The sequence below is a fragment of the Monodelphis domestica genome, chromosome 8 (genome assembly GCF_027887165.1).
Source record: "Monodelphis domestica isolate mMonDom1 chromosome 8, mMonDom1.pri, whole genome shotgun sequence".
NCBI classification, from domain to species: domain Eukaryota; kingdom Metazoa; phylum Chordata; class Mammalia; order Didelphimorphia; family Didelphidae; genus Monodelphis; species Monodelphis domestica.
This window is the reverse complement of record NC_077234.1, coordinates 202,665,097-202,689,774: the sequence shown is the minus strand read 5'-3', so window position 1 is coordinate 202,689,774 and position 24,678 is coordinate 202,665,097. Positions and strand designations below refer to the sequence as shown.

At 35.0% G+C, this 24,678-nt stretch overlaps 1 protein-coding gene across 20 annotated transcripts in view; it reads right to left on the bottom strand.

The window, feature by feature from the left end:
* Nucleotides 1-2,190: 2,190 nt before the first annotated feature.
* Nucleotides 2,191-24,678, bottom strand: part of TSGA10 (testis specific 10) — a 121,740-nt gene continuing 99,252 nt past the window's right edge. For 13 of the 20 annotated variants that reach the window (XM_016424854.2, XM_056808660.1, XM_016424848.2 and 10 more), the window contains 7 exons: nt 18,302-18,412; nt 11,046-11,231; nt 9,769-9,978; nt 7,402-7,604; nt 5,740-5,844; nt 5,409-5,561; nt 2,191-2,978 (listed from right to left, as the gene is read on the bottom strand). In XM_016424854.2, the coding sequence (XP_016280340.1) occupies nt 2,954-2,978; nt 5,409-5,561; nt 5,740-5,844; nt 7,402-7,604; nt 9,769-9,978; nt 11,046-11,231; nt 18,302-18,412 (993 nt within the window). In that variant the 3' untranslated portion in view covers nt 2,191-2,953. Of the gene's footprint in view, nt 2,979-5,183; nt 5,562-5,739; nt 5,845-7,401; nt 7,605-9,768; nt 9,979-11,045; nt 11,232-18,301; nt 18,413-24,678 lie in introns of those variants that run through there. The other 7 variants (XM_056808666.1, XM_056808667.1, XM_056808665.1 and 4 more) reach the window with 3 other exon arrangements.

The window sequence follows — 24,678 nt, the reverse complement described above, 5'->3', positions numbered from 1 at the left end:
TGGTCATGACCAATCCTCTTTTATGGACCTGCCCTTTGTAATTTTCCTTTATATCTTTAGTACTGTCACTTCTGATATAGTACATTTTCCACTATGTAGGACTCTTTCAATCAGAAGGCTCCATTAGTTGGAAAATTATATTGTCTTGGTTGTCTGTAGTTGCAGAAATACAACACAGAAAGGGGAAACCTCTCTAGTATGGCTACCATAAAGGCTAAAACAATTGAGATATTCTCCTTTGAAGCTAGACCACTGGACAGCTTCATGAAGGTAACAATAGTTCTACTTATGGAACAGAAAATATGTATATATTAGGCGATTGGGACTAGTTCTCATTTGAATTGAAAAGGTTAAGACTAAGCAACTAGTATTTGTAAGGGAGGATTTTAAACATTTCATGTAATACATTATAATAATATTTTCAAAAGTTTTAGTACTGAGAATTCTGCTAGAAAGATTTTCTTGCCTTTTTGCTCTTTAAAGGCATATGAAAGGGCCAAAAAATTACTCTTGTTTCATTCTCCTTTTTAATTAATTTCACATCAATTTATGTAGCTCTTTTCAAAACAGCTAAGGTAGTAAGCTTTAGCAGTTTGGCTTATCCATGCACTAAGTGCCATCTTGTGGTATAGATCTAGTAGCTGCAAACTAATACGAATTCATTAATTTTTTAAGTTCATTTTTACCATTCTGCTCTCTGATAGAGTTTGCTAAGCATTGAGATAAAAATTAAGAACTGCCTAAGTTTGAATTTCTACACTGATACATATAGGAGCTATATGTTTTTTAAAAAACAATCACACAGAATATCCTAGGAAGCTAAGTGACAGTGTAAATATAACACTGGAATTGGGGTTAGAAAGAGCTGAATTCAAAACGTGCTTCAGACATCTATTGCATGACCCTGGGTTTCATCACCTGTAAAATGGGTATAATAGCACTTATCTCACAGGGTTGCTGTAGGGACCGAATAAGATAATATGTAAAGTGCTTTGCAAACCTTAAAGTACTATGTAAATGCCAGATATTATTTAGTTAATAAGAATATTCATCATGAAAAACAGCGTAACAGAACATATCCTAACTCTTTCAATAGATATCTTTATAAATGCATATATATTTTTATATACATACATATACATGCTTATACCTCTCTACATCTATAAAATCTTTGATAGCTGAAATGCCATGGATGGCTTTCTCTCTCTCTAACAATGAACAATTAAATAACATGTACATTAATATTTAGATGTCTAAAAAGGGAAAAAACTATATTGTATTAGTCCATACCATTAAACTGTTTTCTCCCCTAAAAGAATATTCTACTCTGATAAGATTTCTTCCTATGATATTCTCAGATGTGTAGTGGAGTTCTTCCCCTTGCCCTCTTTGAATAATTTAAATCCGCATACTTGCGGAATATTCTTCTTGTTTAATCTCCTTGTTGATGATGCAAGTTAATGACAGAATTCTTCTGAAATGTCTTCTTACCCCATCAGCTGTACTCTTCTCGTGCCAGTCTTCCTACGCACAGACTCCTTTTGCTAAGCACAATATATATATATATTATACATTCAATTCTCTATCCCCATTCCTTTAGCATAAGAATTAATCTCCATCCACCACAGTCATAAAGATCTAGGTTTAGGCCACTCACATACTCTGAAAAGAGTTATTCTGCATAAATAAACATAGTTTTGCTTGTTAGTGAGAAAACTTTTTGAACAAGATTTCCCAAAATACTTTATAAAATAATATTTTCAAAGATTCATTTTTATTGCTACTTTGTATCTACCAACTCAATGTTGTTGGTCTAACATCATCATATTAAACCAGTGAATTTAGGTTTGTTTTTCTAATTTAAACTAAAAGATTTTATAGTATGAATCATAATACTAAACCACTTAAAAAGACATTTTTTCAAATAGACTTCTTTATGTTACTAAGGTCATAATGGTCAAGAATTATATAAATGGAAAAACTATTTATATTAAATGTACAGTTTCAATGAAACAGGATTTTTTAAATAAATGGAAAAGGATATAAATGGCTAACAGATTAAAAAAAGTTTTCTGGCATTCAAATTCATATTAAATTGAAGCTTAATCAATAGAAAAATTTGAAACTCATCACTGCACTTTAGTGATACTACAGAAATCTGTTCCAGGCAAAAAATAAAATGGCAATTAATTTGATTACAGTACTTTAATTTTTTTAAGAAAACTTATTAAAAATACAGATCGTTATCTTACATTCTTTACAGATAGATCATCACCTACCTTTCTAAAAATAGTGGAAACACAATTGTAGAAAATGTTTGTTAATTAGGTCTTTGAATTGCACAACAGTATGTACTGAACAACACTGACACATTTGGACTTTCTGCTTCTTTGAAATTAGATGATTAAGGAACATAGGAAGTTGGCTCCAAAATGGAGAGAAATACTGGGCCCCAGGCTGATATTGATCAAATAAAATAAAAAAAGTTTGCCAATTTTGGCACAACTTCTTTAGACATGAAAGCACAAATCACAAAGATAAAATTTAACCAACTACATTAGATACCCCAAAAGGAAAAGAAATCAGTTTTGTAAAACACTTTCCCCTCTTTTTATAAGTTTCTTTATTTTCTCTCGAGGAACAATGTTATTCCACAGCTTTCAATAGTGGAGTAGGCAAATCTTTTTCTTTACACTCACTATTAATGTGTGGATCGATACAGCCATATGCACTTTTCCTTCTGAATGTCAAGTAGAGTCACTGCAATATGGCATAATAACAGATATTAGCAGTATGAAACAGAAAACCATGGCTGATTCACAGAGTTTGTTCTCTTGAGGTCAATAAATACATTTAACATTGTCAAGCATTCAAAAGATAAAATCAATTATATAGCATAAATTCAAGTTCAGTTTTTAACCTTGCTTTCCAGAGGGTGAAGAACCTTCATGTGTCAAAAATCTCTAAAGCTCAGATTCCTATAAAAGAAAAAATACTAATTAAAAAATATTCAACTCAAATATGTCTTTTACCATGTATTAAAAAATGTATTCCAGGGTTAGTATGTGCAAGATTTTAAAGTTTAACAACTTCTTAGAACTCAAGGACAAACTAATCCACAATCTTATTGTTAGTCAAATTCTTGAGGAGAATGTAGAAGTTACTAGCTAAAATGAGGTTTGAGACTTAAATGATACTATTGAGCTCTGTCTTCATTCCCATAAAGGATACTTTTAAATGAAACTGTAACTTTTTCCACTTGTTTATTAAATTTGAAAAAACTCTGCTATTTCTAACCCACCTTTTGCCACTTTTATTGCACCCTGAGGTAGACCACATTACAAAACCAAAAGAATTATATATATAGTTAGTCAAGGATATTCAAAGTTTGTATGAATAAAGTCTTATCAAAACCTAACTTAAAGGGAATAATGGAAAGACACAATATTCCTGAGGTCTCCTCTCTTTTAGCCTCTGGGCACATACTTTTTGTAATTTTTTTGGATAAATGTATAACATGTCTGATTGTATTGTAGTTTGTTTTCTAAATGTGTTCATGAACACATAGTCATCTAAAACTTTTCACTTGTAAGCTAACAAATTTTCAACAATTCAAAATATAAAGTCTGTCCTGGATTATACTAAAATAGTTTAAGCTTTAAATATATGTGTACAAACACACACATACACATACACTTAGGGGGCAACTGGGTAGTTCAGTGTATTGAGAGTCAGGCCTAGAGACAGGAGGTCCTGGGTTCAAATCTGGATTCACACACTAACCAGCTGTGTGACCCTAGGCAAGTCACTTAACCCCCAATTGCCTACCCTTACCACACTTCTGCCTTGGAGCCAATACACAGTATTGACTCCAAGATGGAAGGTAAGGGTTAAAACATACACACACAAATGTCTTTATGACTGAATTTATTCTCTGGTTAGCTCAAGAAGTTTGTTTACAAATGAAGAATTCTCCATCATTTGATTTGATGTACTATTAAGGATCTAATCTAAGATCTAACTAAGAATCAAATTAAAATTTTAGGTTGTGATTAGTAAATTATCACTAGAAAAATAAAAAATAAAAACCTGAAGTAGGCACTAAATCCCTAATTTCAGTTTCCTCCCTTGTGAAGTTAAGGAATTGAACTAGATGATCTCAAAGTCCCTTACAATTCTAAATTTATTAACCACTTCCTAGCTGTGTGACCCTGGGCAAGTCACTTGACCCCCATTGCCTAGCCCTTACCACCCTTCTGCCTTGGAGCCAATACACAGTATTGACTCCAAGACGGAAGGTAAGGGTTTTAAAAAAAAAAACAATTCTAAATTTATTGATCTTATGACACATAGGTGCAGGTGCTGAGGCCACTGGGCAATAGAAACCTGCTTGTGTACTAGTTTTAAAATTTGCTTCTTTTTATTGAAATATGATATTATCTGGCACAAACTTGAACTTTTTTCATATGAAATTATGTCAATACAACATTTTTTACTTATCTTTTCAATTGCTCCAGAGCTCTGTCAACTTAGAAATGTTAGTCTAGTACAAAATTTTTTTTCAGGAGCATAATCATGGTTAGAACAACTTCTGGATATCTCTGTTAGGCTTTGAAAGGGAGGAGGAAAGTCTGCAACAGGGATTTGCAGTGTTTAAAAACAGGAAAAAGAACTTTTCTACAGAAAATTTATGAAGGGAAGTGTTTTCTAGTTTAGCATATCTAAATGCATTGTTATAAAAATAACTGGAATTAAGGTAAAAGGAGAGATAATGGTAAACCATCATTGGGTTAATCTGATGCTTTTCAGTGGGCCTAAAAATGTTACAAAGTAATGATTTAGATACAGAATACCTGCTTATTATTTTCAATCAATTAATTTACATGCAAACCAAATAACTGGTCATTTGCTTGGTATGTATTCTTCTCAGAAATCCATTCTGCATATGGTTCCTGTTCTCAAAAATGTTTGAGAAGTATTTTCCCTTGAATATTTATCCTATTATATGACCAGGGTGATAAGTGCATGTATCCATATTCAATGACATTGAAATAATTAGCTGGCAATTTGTAATCAGAGAACATTAACAAAGGAGCAACATATACATAAAAATAAATGTAAATATATATACATATCCACATATCAGTGCTTTAATAAGAATAAAAAACATTTATGGCAAAATTAGATAGATACCACAAAGCATTTTATTCACTTCGATATCTCGAGACATACATTGTAATTATCTGTACATTTTTGGTTTCTACATAAATATAGTCCTGCAGTCATGATATAATTTTAAAAATCATTAGCAATGATAGGCACTGTTTCTTGGGTTTCCTACCTCCCCCAAATGTTCAGTGTACATCTCCATGTGTTTTTCCACAAGAATGGATCCTTGAACCACTTACTCTTCCAATGATCTGTCTAGGCCTCGATCAGGGGATCGATGAAGGGGACGGTCAGGTGAATGACACCTAGGAGTTGGTTTTATCGTAGAGCTCAAGTGGTAATAATTGGTAGAAGTATAATTCTGGCGGCGAAGTTCTTGTACAGCCCGCTCTCTAAGAGATAATTATAACACTTTAATATTTCATATACAATGGGATTACTAAAACCATGATAAGTTGTAACTCAGATCATAGCTTAAGATTTACTCATCTTGAATTTCTCTAACTTCATTGTTTCTATCAGAACAAATACTTTCAAGAATGAACAGTGAAGGCAGGCCTGTCAGTTTACCTTTCAAAGCGCTCTGTTCCCAGCTGTCTTTTTGTAATATCTAGATCAGCTTCCAGTTGTGTTACTACATTTCTGAACTGGGCAACATCTCGACTTTGGATGGCCCTATGGGAAAAAGTTAAAGGGAACGTAACTGAGATGAAAATGCTGCTAATCCCTATAACACTGTAAATATGTGGCTAATAATCTCCCAAATTATATCCAGACTAAAATGCATTGTGTGTTTTATATAGTAAGAAGTGTGTGTGGGCAAAACATATGTATATTGATATGGCAAAACAGTCTAGCTCAGAGATATGGAGTCCAATCCTAGTGATAATTTTTTTATGCTTTAAGTTCTTTATTAGGAAAATGTGGATATCACTTGTACCATCTGGACTTAGAGTGAGGAAGACTTAAGTTCTAATCTGATCTCAGACTCTTATTACTTGTGTGAGCTTGGGCAAGTCACTTAACCTATATCTGTATCAACTTCCTTATCTGGAAAATTAGCCTAACAGCATCCACCTCCCAGGGTTATCTGTAAAGTTTAGCATACTCCCTGGCACATAAGGGCTCAATAAATGCTTATTAAAAAACAAACTATAACCCAGCATACTGCTTATATCTTCAATTATGTAACACAAACTGCTGACACCTTAACCTCTTAGGTAAGTAAAAATTTATCATCTTTAGTTATTCTATCAATAGAATGCAACTGCTCATCAAAATAGACAGACAGCTACAATTGGGAGCATTCCTATGGTCCCCACGTGGTAGATCCCTATCTGTTGATGGTCATTTGTCAACTGAAAATGAAGGCATCAAAATAAGAAAAGGAACTATGAAGAATGACTCAGTGAGTCATAGTTGCCAGGTCCTCTGAGTATGGAAATAGCCTGAAAGCAGTTACTAAAATGAATACTGTCACTGACCCAATGACAAATGCTCCCAAAGCCACATAGCTAATTCTGAATTCCATATTTCCATTCATCCCTAAAGCTGATGTAGCATGAACAGAGACCAGTGGGTCAGAACTGAGGCTGAATAAAGAATCTGAGTGTGGGCTAAGCAAGTAGAGTATTATGAAAAGTGGTCCTGATGGGACCTTCAGCTATGTAGATAAAACCTCTTTGGCAGTCACAATTTGGAGTCTAGCAGCCTTCACATACTGTGAGTACTAAAATTCTTCTGGCTGCCCAAAGAAAGAACATAAATGCTTCTATGTATACAAGCGGAAAGCCAAAATGGCAGAGGTAGAACCACATATAAAAATTCGTCAGATCTGAATATGCTTATTGTTTCTAATGACTTCTAGTGAGTTGTATGAATTTACATGGAAAATGATTTGGCCAGACAGGGTACTGTCAGAAATAATAAATATGGTTAAAAAACAAAATTAAGTAGAAAGAAGCAATTTGGAAAGATTTCTTGCTTCCCCCTCAAAAAAGTCAGTAATCCTATGATCGGTACCTAACTCTAATCCTACATATCTGTATGTCCTCAGGCAAAGCACTTAAATTAAGTGTCCCGTAGTTTCTCCATCTATAAAATGAAGGAGCTAGCCTAATTTAGACTGATGATCCCTTCTGTTGTCATTTTAATACTATGATTGCATACATTTTCCAAGAATTTAGATAATCAGAAGAAGTAGTTATGTTAACGTATTCCTGGCTGACTCACATTTTATTTTCAGCCAAACAAAGGTGCTCTTTTAGAAGCTGAATTTCAGATTCCTTTTCTTGAAGTGCTACTTGAGACTGGTATTCTTTGTCTCGATTGGCCACCAGCAAAGCTTCTAGATTCTGCATGGAGATTCTATCATTCGCCATCTGATTCCTAAGAAGCTCTATTTCATTTCGAGCAGAATCTAACTCATTCTCCACCTGTGCAATAATGGGAAGATATTTAAACTTACTCCCAACCATTTATTCAAGAGATAGGCTATCTGGGCACACTTTTAGCATCATGTGTACACTCACCACTGCTTCTTGTTCCTCTATTTCAACATATGGCCTACATCTCCCCTTCTATATTTGCAGGGCACATCAGACTCTGCAGAACTGAAGAATGGAAAAAAATCCCCTCACCATTCCCCTCCCCAATTTTCTGATCAAACCAGAAAATTACTCATTTTAAAGACAGAATCACTGAGGGAAATCTATTCCCATTTCCAATTTGATATTATCCTGTAATTTTAAATTTATTATTATTATATCATTATTACTATTATTATAACTCTATAAAACTGAAGAAATTCAGTAAAATAATTTGAGGAGAGTGTACATGGTCCCTAGCTACTCCATGGACTTTAGTAATTCATTCTTTGACAGGTGACAATGGAAATTAATTCCATATTTCCCAAATGCAATCTATATTTATGGTTTGTTTCCCTCTATGTATTTTCTTGAGTCAGTTATTTGATCAGTGACCAAAACATGGCACACTGTTTCCTTAAAAAATGGAGGCCTCCTCTACTGTAGCTAGGTTCTACAATTTAACACAAACTAAGATGGAGACTATGTTATAAAAATCCACTGCTATTAATTATAAATTAAGAGATTCTTGAAAACTTTTCTAATACAATTTCTAAGCAAATTGTTTGTTACATAATAGCTTTCCTCAATTAGGAATTAAGGGGCTTTAAAATTATTTTCTCAGTACTCCTACAAACTACATAAAAGGCAGATTTATTATATTTATTTTAAATAAAGCAAATGAGACCACAAAGGAATCAGAAATCCCTGAGTATACTAATGTTAAATTATTTGAATAGGCCTGCCTGAGTTATATACCAGTATGATTTCTTCTGTTGTACTGAGATGATAAAATCATAGCTAGAGAGATACTTGTCTTTTTCCTATCACCGTAGGATCTTTAAAGGTGTTTTTTTTTTAAGTATTTCACTGAATGTTAAAATTATGCTAGTGAGTTTAAATGCATGAGAACACAATTTCATGCATAATATAAATGATTTGTTTTTATATTGGGGAGAGAAGTAACTAAAATACAACTATAATACTTTATCTAGATGGATTGATTTTTTTTGGCAGATATTTAGTCCCCAAGAGATGAAAATATCAGCATTCTTTAATTCCATACAAATTCCAAATAAAAATTAGCAAAGGACTCACAAAGCCATTACTCATGTGTTAACTAGATATTTTAGCTCATGTGGGGACATAGCTCTTTCTGTATTTATTCAAATACCTAAATGTCCCAGCTAATGACTAAACTTAGATTAAAGAACTGAGGACAGGGAACAGCTCTTAACATATTCATTAGCTAGAATTGAATGTTCTAAGGAAACAAGCCTTTAATATCTTTTTTAAAAGATGCTGGGCCTCTCTGAGAACTGGCATTCCATAAAAATATTTAAAGTCTTCTCTTATCAAGAAAAAAAAAACAAGAAATACTCATTTATTCAAGAAACTCAAGCATGTGTGATTACTTCTTACTAAAAGGCAATACTGACTAAAGCTAGAGACACCAATTCAAATAAATGCTTTTAAGACAAAATGCAAACATGACCCTAAGTGATTTACTAATAGCTGTTCCCTGTTTACAGACATTAGCCCAGATTTATGAAAAATTTCATTTCTTCATCACACAGCAAAGAAATTTATTTAATTTTTAAAGAAAATTATTTTCATTCATTTAAAAATAATCATTCCATCGTGATAGTAATATGTAATCATAATTATATACTAACCATAGAAACTTAAAGATTCTTTCCTTGTTAATATATCATATGTTCCCCTAAATTCCTCTGAATGAAAATAAATTCAAATGATAAATTTGAAATAAGATTTCACTTGAAATCGTAATGAAGAGCTGAAAAGTTCTTGAACTGTTTGGGAAACAGCAGAGAGAACTTAAAAATACAGTTCTATGGTTAAAAGGCATCTCTCTCTTAATGTCTGGATGCAAAACCATGACCCTTTATAAAATGAACTTTCATTTTCCTAAGGATGGCTGGGGTAGCCTTGGACTCTTCACAGAATATTATGCAATATAAACAAATACTGTTTTAATGTCTGTCTTAAATACCATATCTATTTCTTGGTCTTTGGCAATAAGCTGTCGACTGAGCAGTTCTTTGCTAGAGTCCAGTTTAATACAGAGTTCCCGTGTAGAAGACAAATCTGCAAGGGCAGAGACTTTTTCAAACTGAACCTTCTGAAGTTCTTCTTCCATCTTTAAAAGGGATTTGTGCAATGTGGAAATCTGAGACTTGTACAACCTTTCTGCATTTAAGTGCTGGCAGGACAAGATGACTAAGTTAGTCACAGAGAAATAACAATTTGAGCCAAAAAAAAAAATAAAGAAAAAAGAAGGAAAGGAAAAGAGAGGAAGGAGGGAAGGAAGCAGGAATAGAGAGAGAGAGAAAGGGAGAGAAACAGAGAGGAAGAACAATAACAACAAGATAAAGAAGAACAAGAAGAACAACAAGATGATGATGTTGAAGAAGAAGAACAAGAAGAAATATAGCATAGAAAAGCAAATGACATTTAGGAAATGAAATACAGCAATTTTTTTTTTACCAATATTATAACATCCCAAGAAAAGATAAACCAGAATCTTGAAGATTTTTATAGAAACCCTAGGGTCAGGGTCCGGGTTGTTCTTTCTTGAAGTCTTGAAATAAAAACCAGCACTTTTAAAAGCTTTGAATTCTAAGGTTGACTCATACAAACACAAAATCTAGTTTTAGATGCTTGATCATATTGGCTGCTCTGTTAGAGATGCAATCTGGTGTTTGTGGCATAATTATTGCTATTTTTTAAATTTTGCCTTCTCATATCCATAACACCCAGTTCTTAATGTCAGTCCATAGTGATGCTAATCTGATTACCATAAAATAGAGGTTGATACCTCTCTAATGCTTGCTATCAGAATCTAGAAAATCAAGGCCCTGGGTAGATATAAATTAAGCCCATCAATTGTTATTATGTTTGATAGCTTATTAAAAACTTCAGTTTAAGATAAAGGTCAAGGGCTTTTGCATGTTTAAGACTGCTGAGGAACCATGTTTATTTTAGTTATTTTCAGAAAATTTTTTCCCCACAAAGACTAAGAGAAATACTGAGGATGAAATTAAACAACGGATGTGAAAGTGCTTTCACAAGTTATGAAGCACAATATAAACCTAAAGTACTGTTAACCTAACAACAGCATCTGGGAAAAGTTCTCTAGCCCATAATTTAATTTCTGTCCTCATGAGAAAAATGAAAGGATCAGTGTGGTGGCTTAAGAGTTTGGAAGCTTTGCAGAATACTATTTAGGGATAATTCAAGATAAACTGCCAACACATGCTTCTAGCTTACTTGCTCAACTTCTCTGTTGAGTGAGTCCACTTTTTCTTTTAGTCTGTTATTCTCTGACTCTGCACTTAAAAGTTCCAGTTTGAGTGTGTTGTTCTCTGTCTCTGCTTGGTGGGCCTTGGATTCCCAGCTTTCAGCCTGTTCAACAGCCTTTCGAAGATCCTCCATAAGTTGTCGGTTCTCAGCCTCCTAAAATAAATCATCCTGGATTTTATTTGAAAGAATCTGAAGTAATAGTTGAAGCTTAAGTCAGATAATTAACATGATGTGTCAGGGCTATGCTGAGGAAAAGAGACCAGAGTTCAATAATTAGTGTTACTTATAGCATAAGTAATACCAGCTAGGCAACTGAATATTCCATGGGGTATTAGGAACATCAAACCTGCTGCTGGTAAATTAATTTCAATTAAAGGATAAAGTGCTATCTGTATTATTCTTGCTCCTTCTTCCAGATGCATTCACTTAAGGTGGATCATCTGTTCCCACCCATGGCGCAGATGGCCATGCCTTGGGAATGGTATCTATCCTTGCAAGGAGACATCAAAGAGGTTTCCTGGCTGAGGCAGAAATCACTTGGGATTAAAGGTATTATTGACAGGGTAACTCTGGAATGACTACCATCCCTCTATTTTGCTATGATCTTGAGGTATTAAGTACTAAATCATACTAATAGTACTAAAGCTAGAAGACCGAGTCCAACTTCTTCATTTGACAGATGAAAAAACTGAGGCCAAAGAAAGTAAGAAACTTGCCCAAAGTCACACAAGTTGCAATTATTAGAACTACAAAGTGGAATAGAAGATACAATTGAGGGCATATATGGCTGCAAAAGGAGGTTGGCTGATCATCTGGTGAGGGTGGAGGCTAACAGAGGACCTCCCTCCCAACAGGGGCAGTAGTATCTACGACCCAGAGAAAGGACTCAGGCAGAATGTTTTGCTCTTCTATGGAGTATTTACAGAAAGTGAGTATCCCAAGAGAAGGCCCAGTTGGGTGGTGCTCTTCATTAGTAGAGTTATCCATACAAAGACATGCATGGATCCATTAAAATATCGAATAATATAGTGAAGTTTAGTTTTGACTTCTTGCCATGGTTCGTATCCTATTGCCTCATCTTGACCTGGTTTTCTATCTCCAGGTCAACTGGTCATAAATAGAATCTGTCAAGCTCTCTTTGAACTGGTCCAATAATGCTGCTCAATTCAAATTCAGTCCTGGTTTTAGACCTAGAAGAAGTACCATTTTATACCCTGTCTAGAACTTACTAATCCTAAAAGTTTATTGGTACAATAACCAGACTTCTTGCAAGGGTGGCTCATTGGTACTCTATTTCAAGAAACACATCAGAATAAAAGAGTTCCCAACTGAATGAACCACAGCCCTAAGCATATAAGCTCTTTAGTAGACAAAATAAGGGAAGAAATCTTCCAAACTCCTAGATTTAGCCAACGAATTGTTAAGAGCAAAAATATAGGCTAATTAGTCTATTCTATTCACTTACAGAGTTTGCAGATCTCATATTAAGGATATTACATAGTTCAACAAAGAAGTGTTTCCTCCAGCATTTTTTCTATTCCAAGTCCAATGTTCTTTCCATTATATGACAAGTTCATTCAACAAATTCCTAAGCATCATCCCAGGTTCAAAATCCATCTAGTGATGAAGAACACATTACTTCACAAATCAACACATTCTACTTTACCCTAGATGGTAGTCATTTGAGCGTTACCATCCCAGAAGTAGATACAATGGTTGTAAACAGCTATCCATTATGAGAAGGAGGGAACCAAGAATCAGCTAACAGGAGACGATGAACCCCAGAAAAGACTGGAAAAACTAGAAGAACACATCAAAAAAATCAAACCAAAGTGTTCATATAAAGTCAATGTTTCCTTGGAGCACTGACATAAATAGAAGCTAGAAAAGAGGCTGGGAAAAAAGAGACAAGGATAAACTAGCAGGTTTTTTTTTTAATTTTACACATAATATCTTACATCTTGCTTTATAGTTCAAGAAAAATATTTTTTAAAATCTGATACTTGTTAAAGCTTAAGAACAAAGAAGGTGAGTATTGAAATATGGGATCAATAACAGACTTGAAAACTTGATTGGCTCAAGTCTAATTCCTTGCATTATTTCTTTTTAATGACAGATTGATACATGGAGGGCACAACAAAAATGTGAGTCCATACACACAACGTATAACATATTAGGCTGTAACTATTGGTATTGTATTTCTGTTCTTCTTCCCAGTTATTCTCTCCTATTAATTACTAGAAATGTCTTCTACCACTACTCTTCTTCCTATCATACCCATTGCTCAAAATATCGTTCTTATAATTTTACATAGGGATCTTTTTATTCTCTTCCTTCCATTTTCAGTTTAAATTCCTTCCACCATTTACTAGCCCTGTATCTTGATCATATATGCACATCTTCAGGCAAATATGTTCTTCTCTCTCATTATGAAATATACTCCATTCCTTGCCAAGATCCCTTCAGTTGCTTTCCTTAAACTATGGTACAGAAAACCCAACCTTGTTAGGTAACATATTTATTTAACCACTAACATTTCTCATGTGGTTGTTCCTTCCCCAACCCCTGAAACATCAATAAGAAAGTGTGCCGAAGAATCCCCAAATTCCTTCAGCTTCCTGACTAGGATTCCATAGACCCTTCAAATTAATTTCAAGTTTCTTCTGGAACCTTAATTGCTAAAGTTAGATAATGGTCAGCAAGTATGAAAGGCTCAACAGTCTTCCATCATATCCCAGATACACATTCCAGGAAGACTGAAACCCTTCAAATGGTTGTATCGGGTCTATATAGCTTCTCATCTAAACTTTCACAAAGAGGTCATTAATCATAATATTATCTTTTTCTTATGATCAGTTTCTTATTAGGTGTTGATATTCTGTGATGTGAAATGCTTATCCCTCACGGGTTTCTAATCTACACAATGAAAAGAGCCTCAAACCTCATATATGTCTAGAGGGTTTAAAGCTTCATTTTCTCTTTCTTCCATGTCTTGTGCCCACCAATCATGTAACACTGATTTTTGACTCTCTGCTCTTACCTCCTAGCCCCAGGCTCTTCAGAATCATTTTATTTCTTCCTAATAGCACTAGTTAGTTCCTTTCTTGGATCTGTTCCTTGATCCTATTTAGAGGTTCTTCATTCTATCCAACAGAGTTCATTCCATACGTTCTGTAGAGAGAAGACCAACCTGTACTTGGTCATCTATCTATCCATCCATCTATCTCTCTATTTAAACCTATATCATGGGAAACCATCTTGCTTTCAAGCAAGAACATAAACACTTCAAACTCTACAGATTATTCAAACAGTTCTCTTGGTTTCCAAACTTTTGGTAATGAAAAGATTAAAGGCTAAATTTATCATTTAAGTAGTTTAAGTTTAATTATTGTTTAAATTGAATAGTCTCTTATTAATCTACTAAAACTACTTATTTGCCAAGCTACCATTAGTTCATTGTAGCTGGGCTCCAGTTGTGTGGTTGCTCCTAGGACATGGCTTTTCAATCAACTTGATCCCATATTAACATAATGGTAGCTATGTGACCTTGGGCAAGTCACTTAATATCAGCCTGTTTGTTTCCTCATCTGTAAAATCGGATAATAATAATACCTACCCTCAGTGTTATCATTATTTGAAATAATTAATGTATACATATAAAATGCTTTGCAAACCTTAAAAGCGTTATGTGTAGCTATTAGTATTTTCCTGACATCTAGTTTCTTAACATTTTAAATATTTTGTTCATAATTCCTCTTGACTCTTCTAGTTCTAGTTTAACCCCATGTTTTCATGACTTACTACCACCCACAGTCCTAGGACTTTTCCCAACTTTTGCCTGGAAGCCAAGAATAATATGACATAAAAAGGCAAACCTATCAGATGTGAAATATAGAAGTAATATTGAAAATACTTAAAACTCTATAATGAAGAGATTGAAATTGAATCCATATCTCAGAATAGGGGTGTGTATATGTGCATGAAGAAACACCCATGTATCTTCTTAGAAGCAGTATGTGTGATGAAATATAAGTTTATCCCAGGGGACTAACTTGGGGAACTTTAATATAAAGATATCTTTATGAGGTCTTGCCTCAAGAGTAACAAAAGTATGTGTTAAATGTTTTCGGTTTATAATTTTACAATGTTTAAGAAGTCTCATGACTAATAAGAAAGATTCAGCTAGACAGCATGTGAAAAGGGAATTTTATTATAAGATATAGCCTTTCAAATATTGGTTATTGTTAATATTTGAAAATTTATCTCATGATTTCATTGTTCTATTTTTACTGAGACTATGTAGAACAAGGCCATTCTCTGAAAAGGTAAAAGCATAAAGTCTCTACCTTACAATAACAGTAGAAATTATGCATCTGCTATCTGATGGACCTAATGTGAAAACCTGGACCTCAGAAGCATGTATTGTGCTCAAATGGCTAGTCTACAGTATACCCTGTAAAAGTTCAACTAGACAAATAGACATAGCTAAAATATTTTTCAGGGACGAAAATCCAATTCAAAACCCACAGGGTGGAATTATTACACTGAATATCATCTATTCTGGTTTCTTCTTCATTCCTCCCAGAGCCACTAATGCTAACATCATAAGAAGAGGGCCATAGGTAAAAGAGGGAGTATCCAAAGTTTGGGGTGGTTTTCTTTTCTTTCTTTAAAAAAATCCTTATTTCCTGCCTTAGTAACAACTCTAAGACAGAAGAGCAAAAGCTAAGCAAACTAGGTTAAGTGATTTGCCCAGGATCACACAGTTAGGAAGTGTCTGAGGCCAGATTTGAACCTAGATCCTATCATCTCCAGGCCTGACTTTCTGCCCATTGTGCCACCTAGCTATTCCTGGGCTATTTTTATACTCCTTATTTAAGGAAATAGACTATTATATGTTGTTACCGCAAAAATGACTAGATTATTAGTATGATTATTCCATTTATATATTTTTTAAAAACTAATAATGTCTGGCATTTATTTTGTATATAAATTTATGATAATTATATAATGCATGTAATTGTAATTTAAAAGTTTATTATTGTAAATATCAGCTATTTACAATAATTGACAGTGACTTAAAATACTTTCTCTTCCAAGAGTTTTCATAATTTAGCAACAGACCCTTAAAGACACAAGTCAAAAGACTAAATCTCTAATGATGGAATCTTGGATAACTCCAGTTGTTTAATGATGATATTTATGAGAAAAATCTTTAGATGCCTCTCAAAACATGACATAAATTTTAATCCCTTTTCTTATAACTGGGAACTCTATTATGAGTATTGTGGATAAAGCAGGAGAGTTGAAGTTGAGAAGACGGGTTTGAATTGAACTTTAGGCAATTATTAGCTGTGTAACTTTGGGCAAATCATTTATCATCCTTGGTTTTTTAATATGTAAAATAAGAATACTTCAAGCACTTACCTCACAGGGTTATTGTATCAAATGAGACAATATGTGCAAATTGTTTTACGAATCTTAAAGAGCCATAAATCTGTTGGCTATTATAAGTATTGTGGGCAGAGAGCATGCCATTTGTATTTCTCTCATAATACTTAGTACTATGATAAGCACATAGTAAGAGTCCCCAAAGTATTTATTGACTAATATTAAGAATTCAGTAAACAAGGTAAACAAAAGAAATTTCTAAAAAAAAAGTATTGTTATTGTGGGATGTATGTAGCTACTTTTCATGCTTTGGGGAATGGTTTCTCCTAGTGCATATGTACCTACACCCACTGCCCTTGTTCAAATCTCTCCATTCCAGAAATGCTCAGGCTGCTCTCATTTATTTGGAATAGACAGGTGTAACACACAAGTCCTAATGAACACAACCATAGTCAAACTGCCACTAAAAGGGAAGAAAAAAAGGCAGAGGGGATCCCTGGCACCTCCATGTCTCCCAAATAGATACCCACGAACAGAATGATCCATTTCTAATTTGCTGTCATAGGCAATTAGAGACTTTTCTTATTTGTAGAAACAGGTTTGAAACTAAAAAATCACCATTTCCAACTCTCAAAGAATCCAAGCTCATCCATTTTGAGCTCTGTGTGTGGCAAAATAAAAGTGGAGGAAGCAATGGCTTTAAGTTCCAGAGACGATCAGGCTTGAGTAACTGACCTCTTGGCTTGGTCACTCCCCGGGTCCCTCTCTCTGTCATGGAGAGCACAGATCATTTGCCAGCTGCTATGGGCTTTCACTCAAGGTGTGACCCAGACAATGATGACTTCTTTGAGAAAATTACCTCCAAATGAGGCTACAAACAGACTTTTGTCCAACTGCCTTATAATTTACTCTAGGGGCATCTGGGTGGCTCAGTGGATTGAGAGTCAGGCCTAGAGATGGGAGGTCCTGGGTTCAAATCTGGTCTCAGATACTAACCAGCTGTGTGACCCTGGGCAAGTCACTTGACCCCCTTTGCCTAGCCCTTACCACTCTTCTGCCTTGGAGCCAATACACAGTATTGATTCTAAGATAGAAGGTAAGGGTTAAAAAAAAAAAAAGAATCCATTTACTCTTAGATCATTCTAGGTAAGCAGTCCCATTACAAAACATAAACAGAGACCAATCATTCCAGAACAAGTAGGGCAATGTGATCCATAAAATGGTGGGGCAGCATTGTCCATGTCAATAGTTTCTAATTATGATAGTCTGACTGTCCATTGGAGGATAGATTAGAAATTATTAATTTACTTCCTGCAACAGGAAAGTTCTTCAGTATGAGGCCATCTTGAGTCATCTTACTAGATCCTCAGAAAGCAGAATGATATAGTAGAAAGCTTTATGTCTGGCCTGAGGGGAAACGAAGCTGAAGATTCTGCCTCCCACGATACCAGCTGAGTGACTATGAATTAAGTTACTTACTCTCCAAATCTTACTTTCCTCATCTGCAAAAGCATTTATCTCAAAGTATTTTTGTGAGGCTCAAATGAGAATTTAAGTGTAAAGTGCTTCACAAACCATAAAGCACTACTATATGTGACAAGTGTTCCCTTTCGTTATTATTATGATGATACTAATGGTGAAATTCTAAAGCTATAATAAATCTATTTTCTGTGTTATTACTCTTGAACTATTACAGATGATTTCAAGATATCCTGGTCACCTTTTACTAGAAATGTATCTTTGATTTAATTTGTCTCTATTAAAACTTCTTATATAAATACCATGATAAATAAAAGTAAAAAAAGAAAACATTTATATATGTATATATATACTTCAGCCTTCAGTAGCGACTTCATCTTGCTAACATCACTGCAATTCTCTTGGTTCTTTGTTTTTAAATCATTATAATCAACTTGAATTTCAGACAATTTTTTGTTTAACACCTGTTTAAAAACAAAACAAAAAAGTATTTTAGGCAAATGCAATCTTTTTATTTTAGCCTGCCTATTTTATCAATATATAAAGAAGATAATAAAGAAACAATTTGGTTTTACAAACATACTAAATACAAAATAAAAATCTTATATAATTAATATATTGCTCTATTTTGATACTGTACAATTATTATAATTTATATCTTTTCCAAGTATAAAATTTGTGAGAAAAATTACACTAAATTATAGCTAATGCCAAATGAAAAAAATTTTCTGCAACAAGGGAGCTACAAAAATGAATACTAAAAGATGATGAAATAATCTTCCAACTAGATAAAAAAATTAGAACAATGACAATATAGGTAAAAAAATGCTTAACAATACTGTCTAAGGAATGTGCTTGACATAAAGAATATTAAAAAAGCAAGGAAATCTTACAATTAAAAAGATCTATAAAGTGAACTTCACGCAACAAAAAAGTGAGATAACTGTTCAAATACTTAGGCTAGAAAGAACCTACAAATATATCTAGTTAATTCCTCTTCCTTTAAGAGTAATTATTCTTTTTTTTTTAAACCCTTACCTTCCATCTTAGAATTAATACCTTATATTAGTTCTAAGGCAGAAGAGTGGTAAGGGTTAGGCAATAAGTGACTTGCCCAAGGTCACACAGCTAGGAAGTGTCTGAAACCAAATTTGAACCTAGGACTTCCTGTCTCTAGACCTGGCTCTTAATCCACTGAGCTACCCAGCTTCCCCCAAAAAGAATTATTCTTAAGCCATCATAGGATATTTTTCTATCTTTTCATTAAAAGAAGATCCTCTTTTTCTAAAACATTGGGAGTATCTTACCTTACAATTTTTTGATTCTGATTTTTAAACAGAAAATAATAGTTTATGGTCATCCATGCAACATCTTCTGTTTGAGAATTTCATTTAGAAATTCAATGGAGGACCAACTAGGGAGCACCGTGGATTGAGACTGTTTAATTGGGACTCTAAATCTCAGCTTCCCATGTTTCTTCTCACATTATGTACTAACTTAAGGAAGATATAAAGTTTTGTGTAGCTCTGCTGTCTCTTGCTGTTTTCCTCTGATCGTGATTTGTGGAGGTGGGGTGAGTCCCAAGCAGAATTTTTCTCATGTGTCTTTACTCAGACTTTTACTTTTGTTCTTGTATTTTTCCTACTTCAAGTGATTATTAATAAATTTTATAAAATATGACACTTGGAGTTATTGGATATTAATTTTAATCTTACATTTTTTGGCAAGCCATGAAGGGATACAACCACTGATCTTTTTTTAAGAAAGCCTTTGAGTAAAGATGTGAGTAGCTAAAAACCTCCTTTCCCTCTCATGGTTTCCACTGGCACCCTCGCTGCTTCTCATCCTCCCCCAGCTGCTGCTGCTCCTGCTCCCACTGCTGCCGCCACCTTCCACATTTGACCAGACACTCACTGGCTGGGGGTCCTTGCAAGGCACTTTTTGCTAGGCTGGTAAAGTATAACTCCCCCCCCACACACACACACACACATACACACGTGGATCCCAAGCCTGAGTTTGCCACTTCTCAGCAGGGGAACACAGCGTGGAGCAGCCAATCCATCCTATCCACCCTAACCCCAGCCTGGCTGACCCAGGGTGGGGCTTCCATGCTCCCGGCTGTGGAGGTGGGGACTGAGGTATCACAGGGCCACTGTTTTTACCCCTGGGGGAAAGGGAAAGGAAGGTTACTTCTTCCAAACCTCTTAACTTTACTCCTAGCCAGTACATACTAGGGTAGTGCCATCTATGGGCAGGAAGCAGAATTGCAAGCATGGCCCATTCTGAAAGAATAGTGCATTACTGCTTTAGGATGTCTTTTCTTACTAATGTTCCTGGGTGATTGGATACCTTGCAGTTGATAGCAGAAGGGAAGATTTATCTCCCTATACCCCCTTAACATTTTGGCTTACCAAGTCTCTGCAAACATGCAATATGGAGTTTGTCCACAGTATGCTCAGTGCAGGTATGGGGAACCCCAGAAGTGTAACAAAAAAGAATCTAGATGGATGATGATACTTGGGAGGGGAAGGAACCTTAAAGAGTCGGGAGGTGAATTTTAAGCCTTTTCAGACTCCATTTACCTTATTGATGTTTACTGTATCAATTTTTTTCCCCTCCAAATAGTGAAAAAGTCTCTAACGCAGCTATTGGAATTGGAGAAAAGAACTCTTGAATTTAGTGCCCATATCCTGTCACATGTATTGTATTTGCTAATCGTTTAAGATTTAGTTTTGTTTTTTAAGTTCACATATTGATCTAATATCTTCTATTACACTATGTCAATTTTCAGCTACTGTGTTTTGGCCATTTCACTATATATTCTGTTACACTTGTCTTTATTTGTACTCTTCCCCTATGACTGAACTGGACATAAAAGTCCATAAACAACTTGGACAAACCCTTTCCATGGCAACACCATAGGTCTTTATGGATGCTGGTTTTGTCACCAGATCCACTGAGGTTTCATGTTGCCTTAAAGGTCTTTTGTTCCTTTTGTCCTTTGTTAAATGTCACACAGATGATGATGGATAGACTCCATCAACCTGGTTATAACCTGTACACAATCTTTGGAGAATTTAATGAGATAAAAGTCCCAACTGATTTTAAGGGGTCTTCAGAATTGATTTTCAGATATCAATTTATACCACTACCTTTGACTGATCATTTGACTGGTTTGAATTGTTTGTAATAAGAGGTAAGGATCCATTTTAGTAGTTGAAGTGAAGTGCAATAGCACTATTGTATTCCCCACCTCTGCATTTATTAAAAACATAAAGGATGAGACTTCAGAAATGACTTTTACTGATGAGGTGGAGTCAAGATGGTGGTGTAGAAGCAGCAAAGGTTTAGACCTCTGAAAACCCTTTCTTACCAATCACAAACTGAATGCTCCTAGGGGACTGAAAATAAAACCTAACAACAAGACAGAGCCAAGGAATTCTCCTGCTGGACTCAATCCCAAAAGCTGGAATACGAGAACACTCGAGTTCAAGGGGAAGGTAGAGGAAGGTCACAGGACCCCTCGCTCCCCTAGAGCACTAAGCCTCCAGCGGCAGCAAGAACTTCTAGGCGGGCAAAGGCTTTGGTCTGGGAGGAGTACCTTGCAGGTAGGGCTGTGTCAGGCTCAGAATGTTGAACACAGGTGGCGGGGAAGGAGCTAGAGAGGGAGCACAGAGCTGGCAACCTGGTCAGAATGGTGGAGACCCTCCATATTGCTCGAGGCTTCCAGGAGGTTTTGACCTCAGAGCACATCCAGCCCAACCCAGCTGAAGTTAATCCCATCAAATGCCTTCAGAGCTCAGGGAAGCCCAAGCTACAACACCCCTCCCTCACTGACTGCTGGAATTTAATCCAATCAAAAGCCTCCAGAGGACAGGGAAGCTCTAACTCCAAAACTCCTCCTCCAAAGACTGCACTGAAAGATCTGACAGAGATCCATGAGGGGAGACTAACAGAATGCCCCAAAACCAAAAAAATGAGAGGAGCAGGAGCACAGACAAAAACGGGGAGCAAAGAAGGGGTAAATATGAGCAAACAACAGAAAAAGAAGAAAGAAATTAAAATTGACACCTTCTGTACAGACAATGAACCAATAGCAAACAGAACGAAAGAGGAGACAAGCAATAAATCAGCAATCCCAGCGAATTGGACACAGGCTTTGGAAGAACTCAAAATGCAATTCAAAACACATTTAAGAGAGGCTAAAGACAATTGGGAAAAGAATTTAAAAACTAAGATAAGTCATTTGGAAATAGAAAAGAGTGTCTTGAAAGCCAAAATCAACCAGTTTGAAAATGAGGCAAAGGAGATGAAAGATGAAGCAAAGAAGATGAAAGATGAGGCAAAGAGAATGAAAGATGACCTCCAAAGAAAATCAGACCAGAAGGACAAGAATGACCAAAAAGCCAGAGATGAAATCTAGTCTTAAGGAAGCAGAATGCAACAACTAGAATTAAGTGACCTCATAAGGCAGCAGGACACTATAAAACAAAACCAAAAGAATGAAAAAATTGAGGAAAATATGAAGCATCTCATTCACAAAATGGAGGATTTAGAAAATTGTTCAAGGAGAGACAATTTAAGAATCATTGGTCTACCAGAAGACCATGACAAAAGAAAAAGCCTGGAAATAATACTACAGGAAATTATCCAAGAAAACTTCCCTGATATTCTAGAATATCAGGGAAAAGTGGAGATTGAAAGAATCCACAGATCACCTCCTGTACTTAATCCCCAACTGACAACACCCAGGAATGTTATAGCCAAACTCAAGAATTATCATACCAAAGAAAAGATATTACAAGCTGCAAAGAAGAAGTCATTCAGATACCATGGAAAAACAGTGAGGATAACTTAAGATCTGACTGCATCCACACTGAAGGACTGAAAGGCATTGAATATGATATTCTGGAAAGCAAGGGAACTAGGTCTACAATCAACTACCCATCAAAACTGACTATATTCTTACAGGGGAAAATATGGTCATTCAATAAAATAGAAGAATTCCAAGAATTTGTAAAGAAAAGACTTGACCTGAACAGAAAATTTAATGTCCAAGCACAGAACTCAAGAGAACCATCAAAAGATAATTTAAAAAGAGGGAAAAAAGAAAATCAAAATGAAACAAAATTTTTAAAAAACAAGTTAAAATGATATGTATCCCTATAAGAAAAGAGGTCATTGGTGACTCTTAAAAATTGTTATTATCATCTGGGCAGTTAGAAGAATTACACTTAGAGGGAACAGTGACAAACTGTATAGAATGAAATGCCAAAACATAAATAGGTATATAGATATATGTATGCATAAATGCATATACATGTGTGTATATATAACTATATATATACAACTAAAGCTAAAAAAGAGGTTAATACTTAAAGAAATGGGGAAAGAAACAAAATGGGGTAAATTAATATGTCACAAAGAAGCTCATGGCAGGAGGGGGGAGAACATCAATACACTGGAAGGGTAAAGAGGTTGGAGATAGGAAATACTCAACTCTTACATGCACTGAAATTGACCCAAAAAGGGAAGAACAATCCAATCCATTAGGGCAGAGAATAGATTTGTGTCCTGTAGGGAAGTAGAAGGGTAACAAATGGATGGGTGGGGAGGGAAGCATAACAAGGGAGGGAGAAAGTGTGGGGGGGGTAGTTTTAAAAAGACTGCAAAAAAAATAAGGGGGTAATAAAAAGGGAAGAGGGTAGAAAGGGAAGTAAAATAAGGGTGGGAACTAGGGGGACTGATTAACAACAAACATTGGTGTAGAAGGAAATAGTGAAAGAAGAAAAGGCAGGAGGACCAGGAATAAAAATCAAAATGCTGGGAAATACACAGCTAGTAATCATAACTCTGAATGTGAATGGAATGAACTCACCCATGAATCGCAAGAGAATAGCAAAGTGGATTAGAATCCAAAAACCTACCATATGCTGTCTACAAGAAACAGTCTCAGGAAGGTAGATAGGTATAGGGTGAAAGTAAGAAAGTGGCGCCAAATCTATTGGGCATCAACTGATAAAAAAAAGGCAGGAGTCGCAATCATGATATCTGACAAAGCCAAAGTAAAAATAAATCTAGTTAAGAGATAGGGAAGGTAATTATATACTGATAAAAGGCAATATAGACAATGAGGAAATATCCATAATCAACATATATGCACCAAATGGCATAGCATCCAAATTTCTAAAGTAGAAACTAGTGGAGCTCAAGGATGAAATAGATAGAAAAACTATACTACAGGGAGACCTGAACCTTCCTCTATCCAAACTAGATAAATCAAACCAAAAAATAAATAAGAAAGAGGTAAGAAAAGTGAATGAAAGCTTAGAAAAATTAGAGTTAGGAGACATGTGGAGAAAAATAAATAGGGACAAAAAGGAATACACCTTTTCAGCAGCACATGGTACATTAACAAAAATTGACCATGTATTAGGGCATAAAAACATTGCAAACAAGTGCAAAAGAGCAGAAATAATAAATGCAACTTTCTCAGATCACAATGTAATGAAAATAATAATTAGTAAGGGAACATGGAGAGGTACATAAAAAATTAATTGGAAATTAAACAATACAATTCTCCAAAACCAGTTAAAGAACAAATCGTATAAACAATTAATAATTTCATTGAAGAAAATGACAATGATGAGACATCCTTTAAAAACCTATGGGATGCAGCCAAAGCAGTACTCAAGGGGAAATGTATATCCTTGAGTTCATATATTAACAA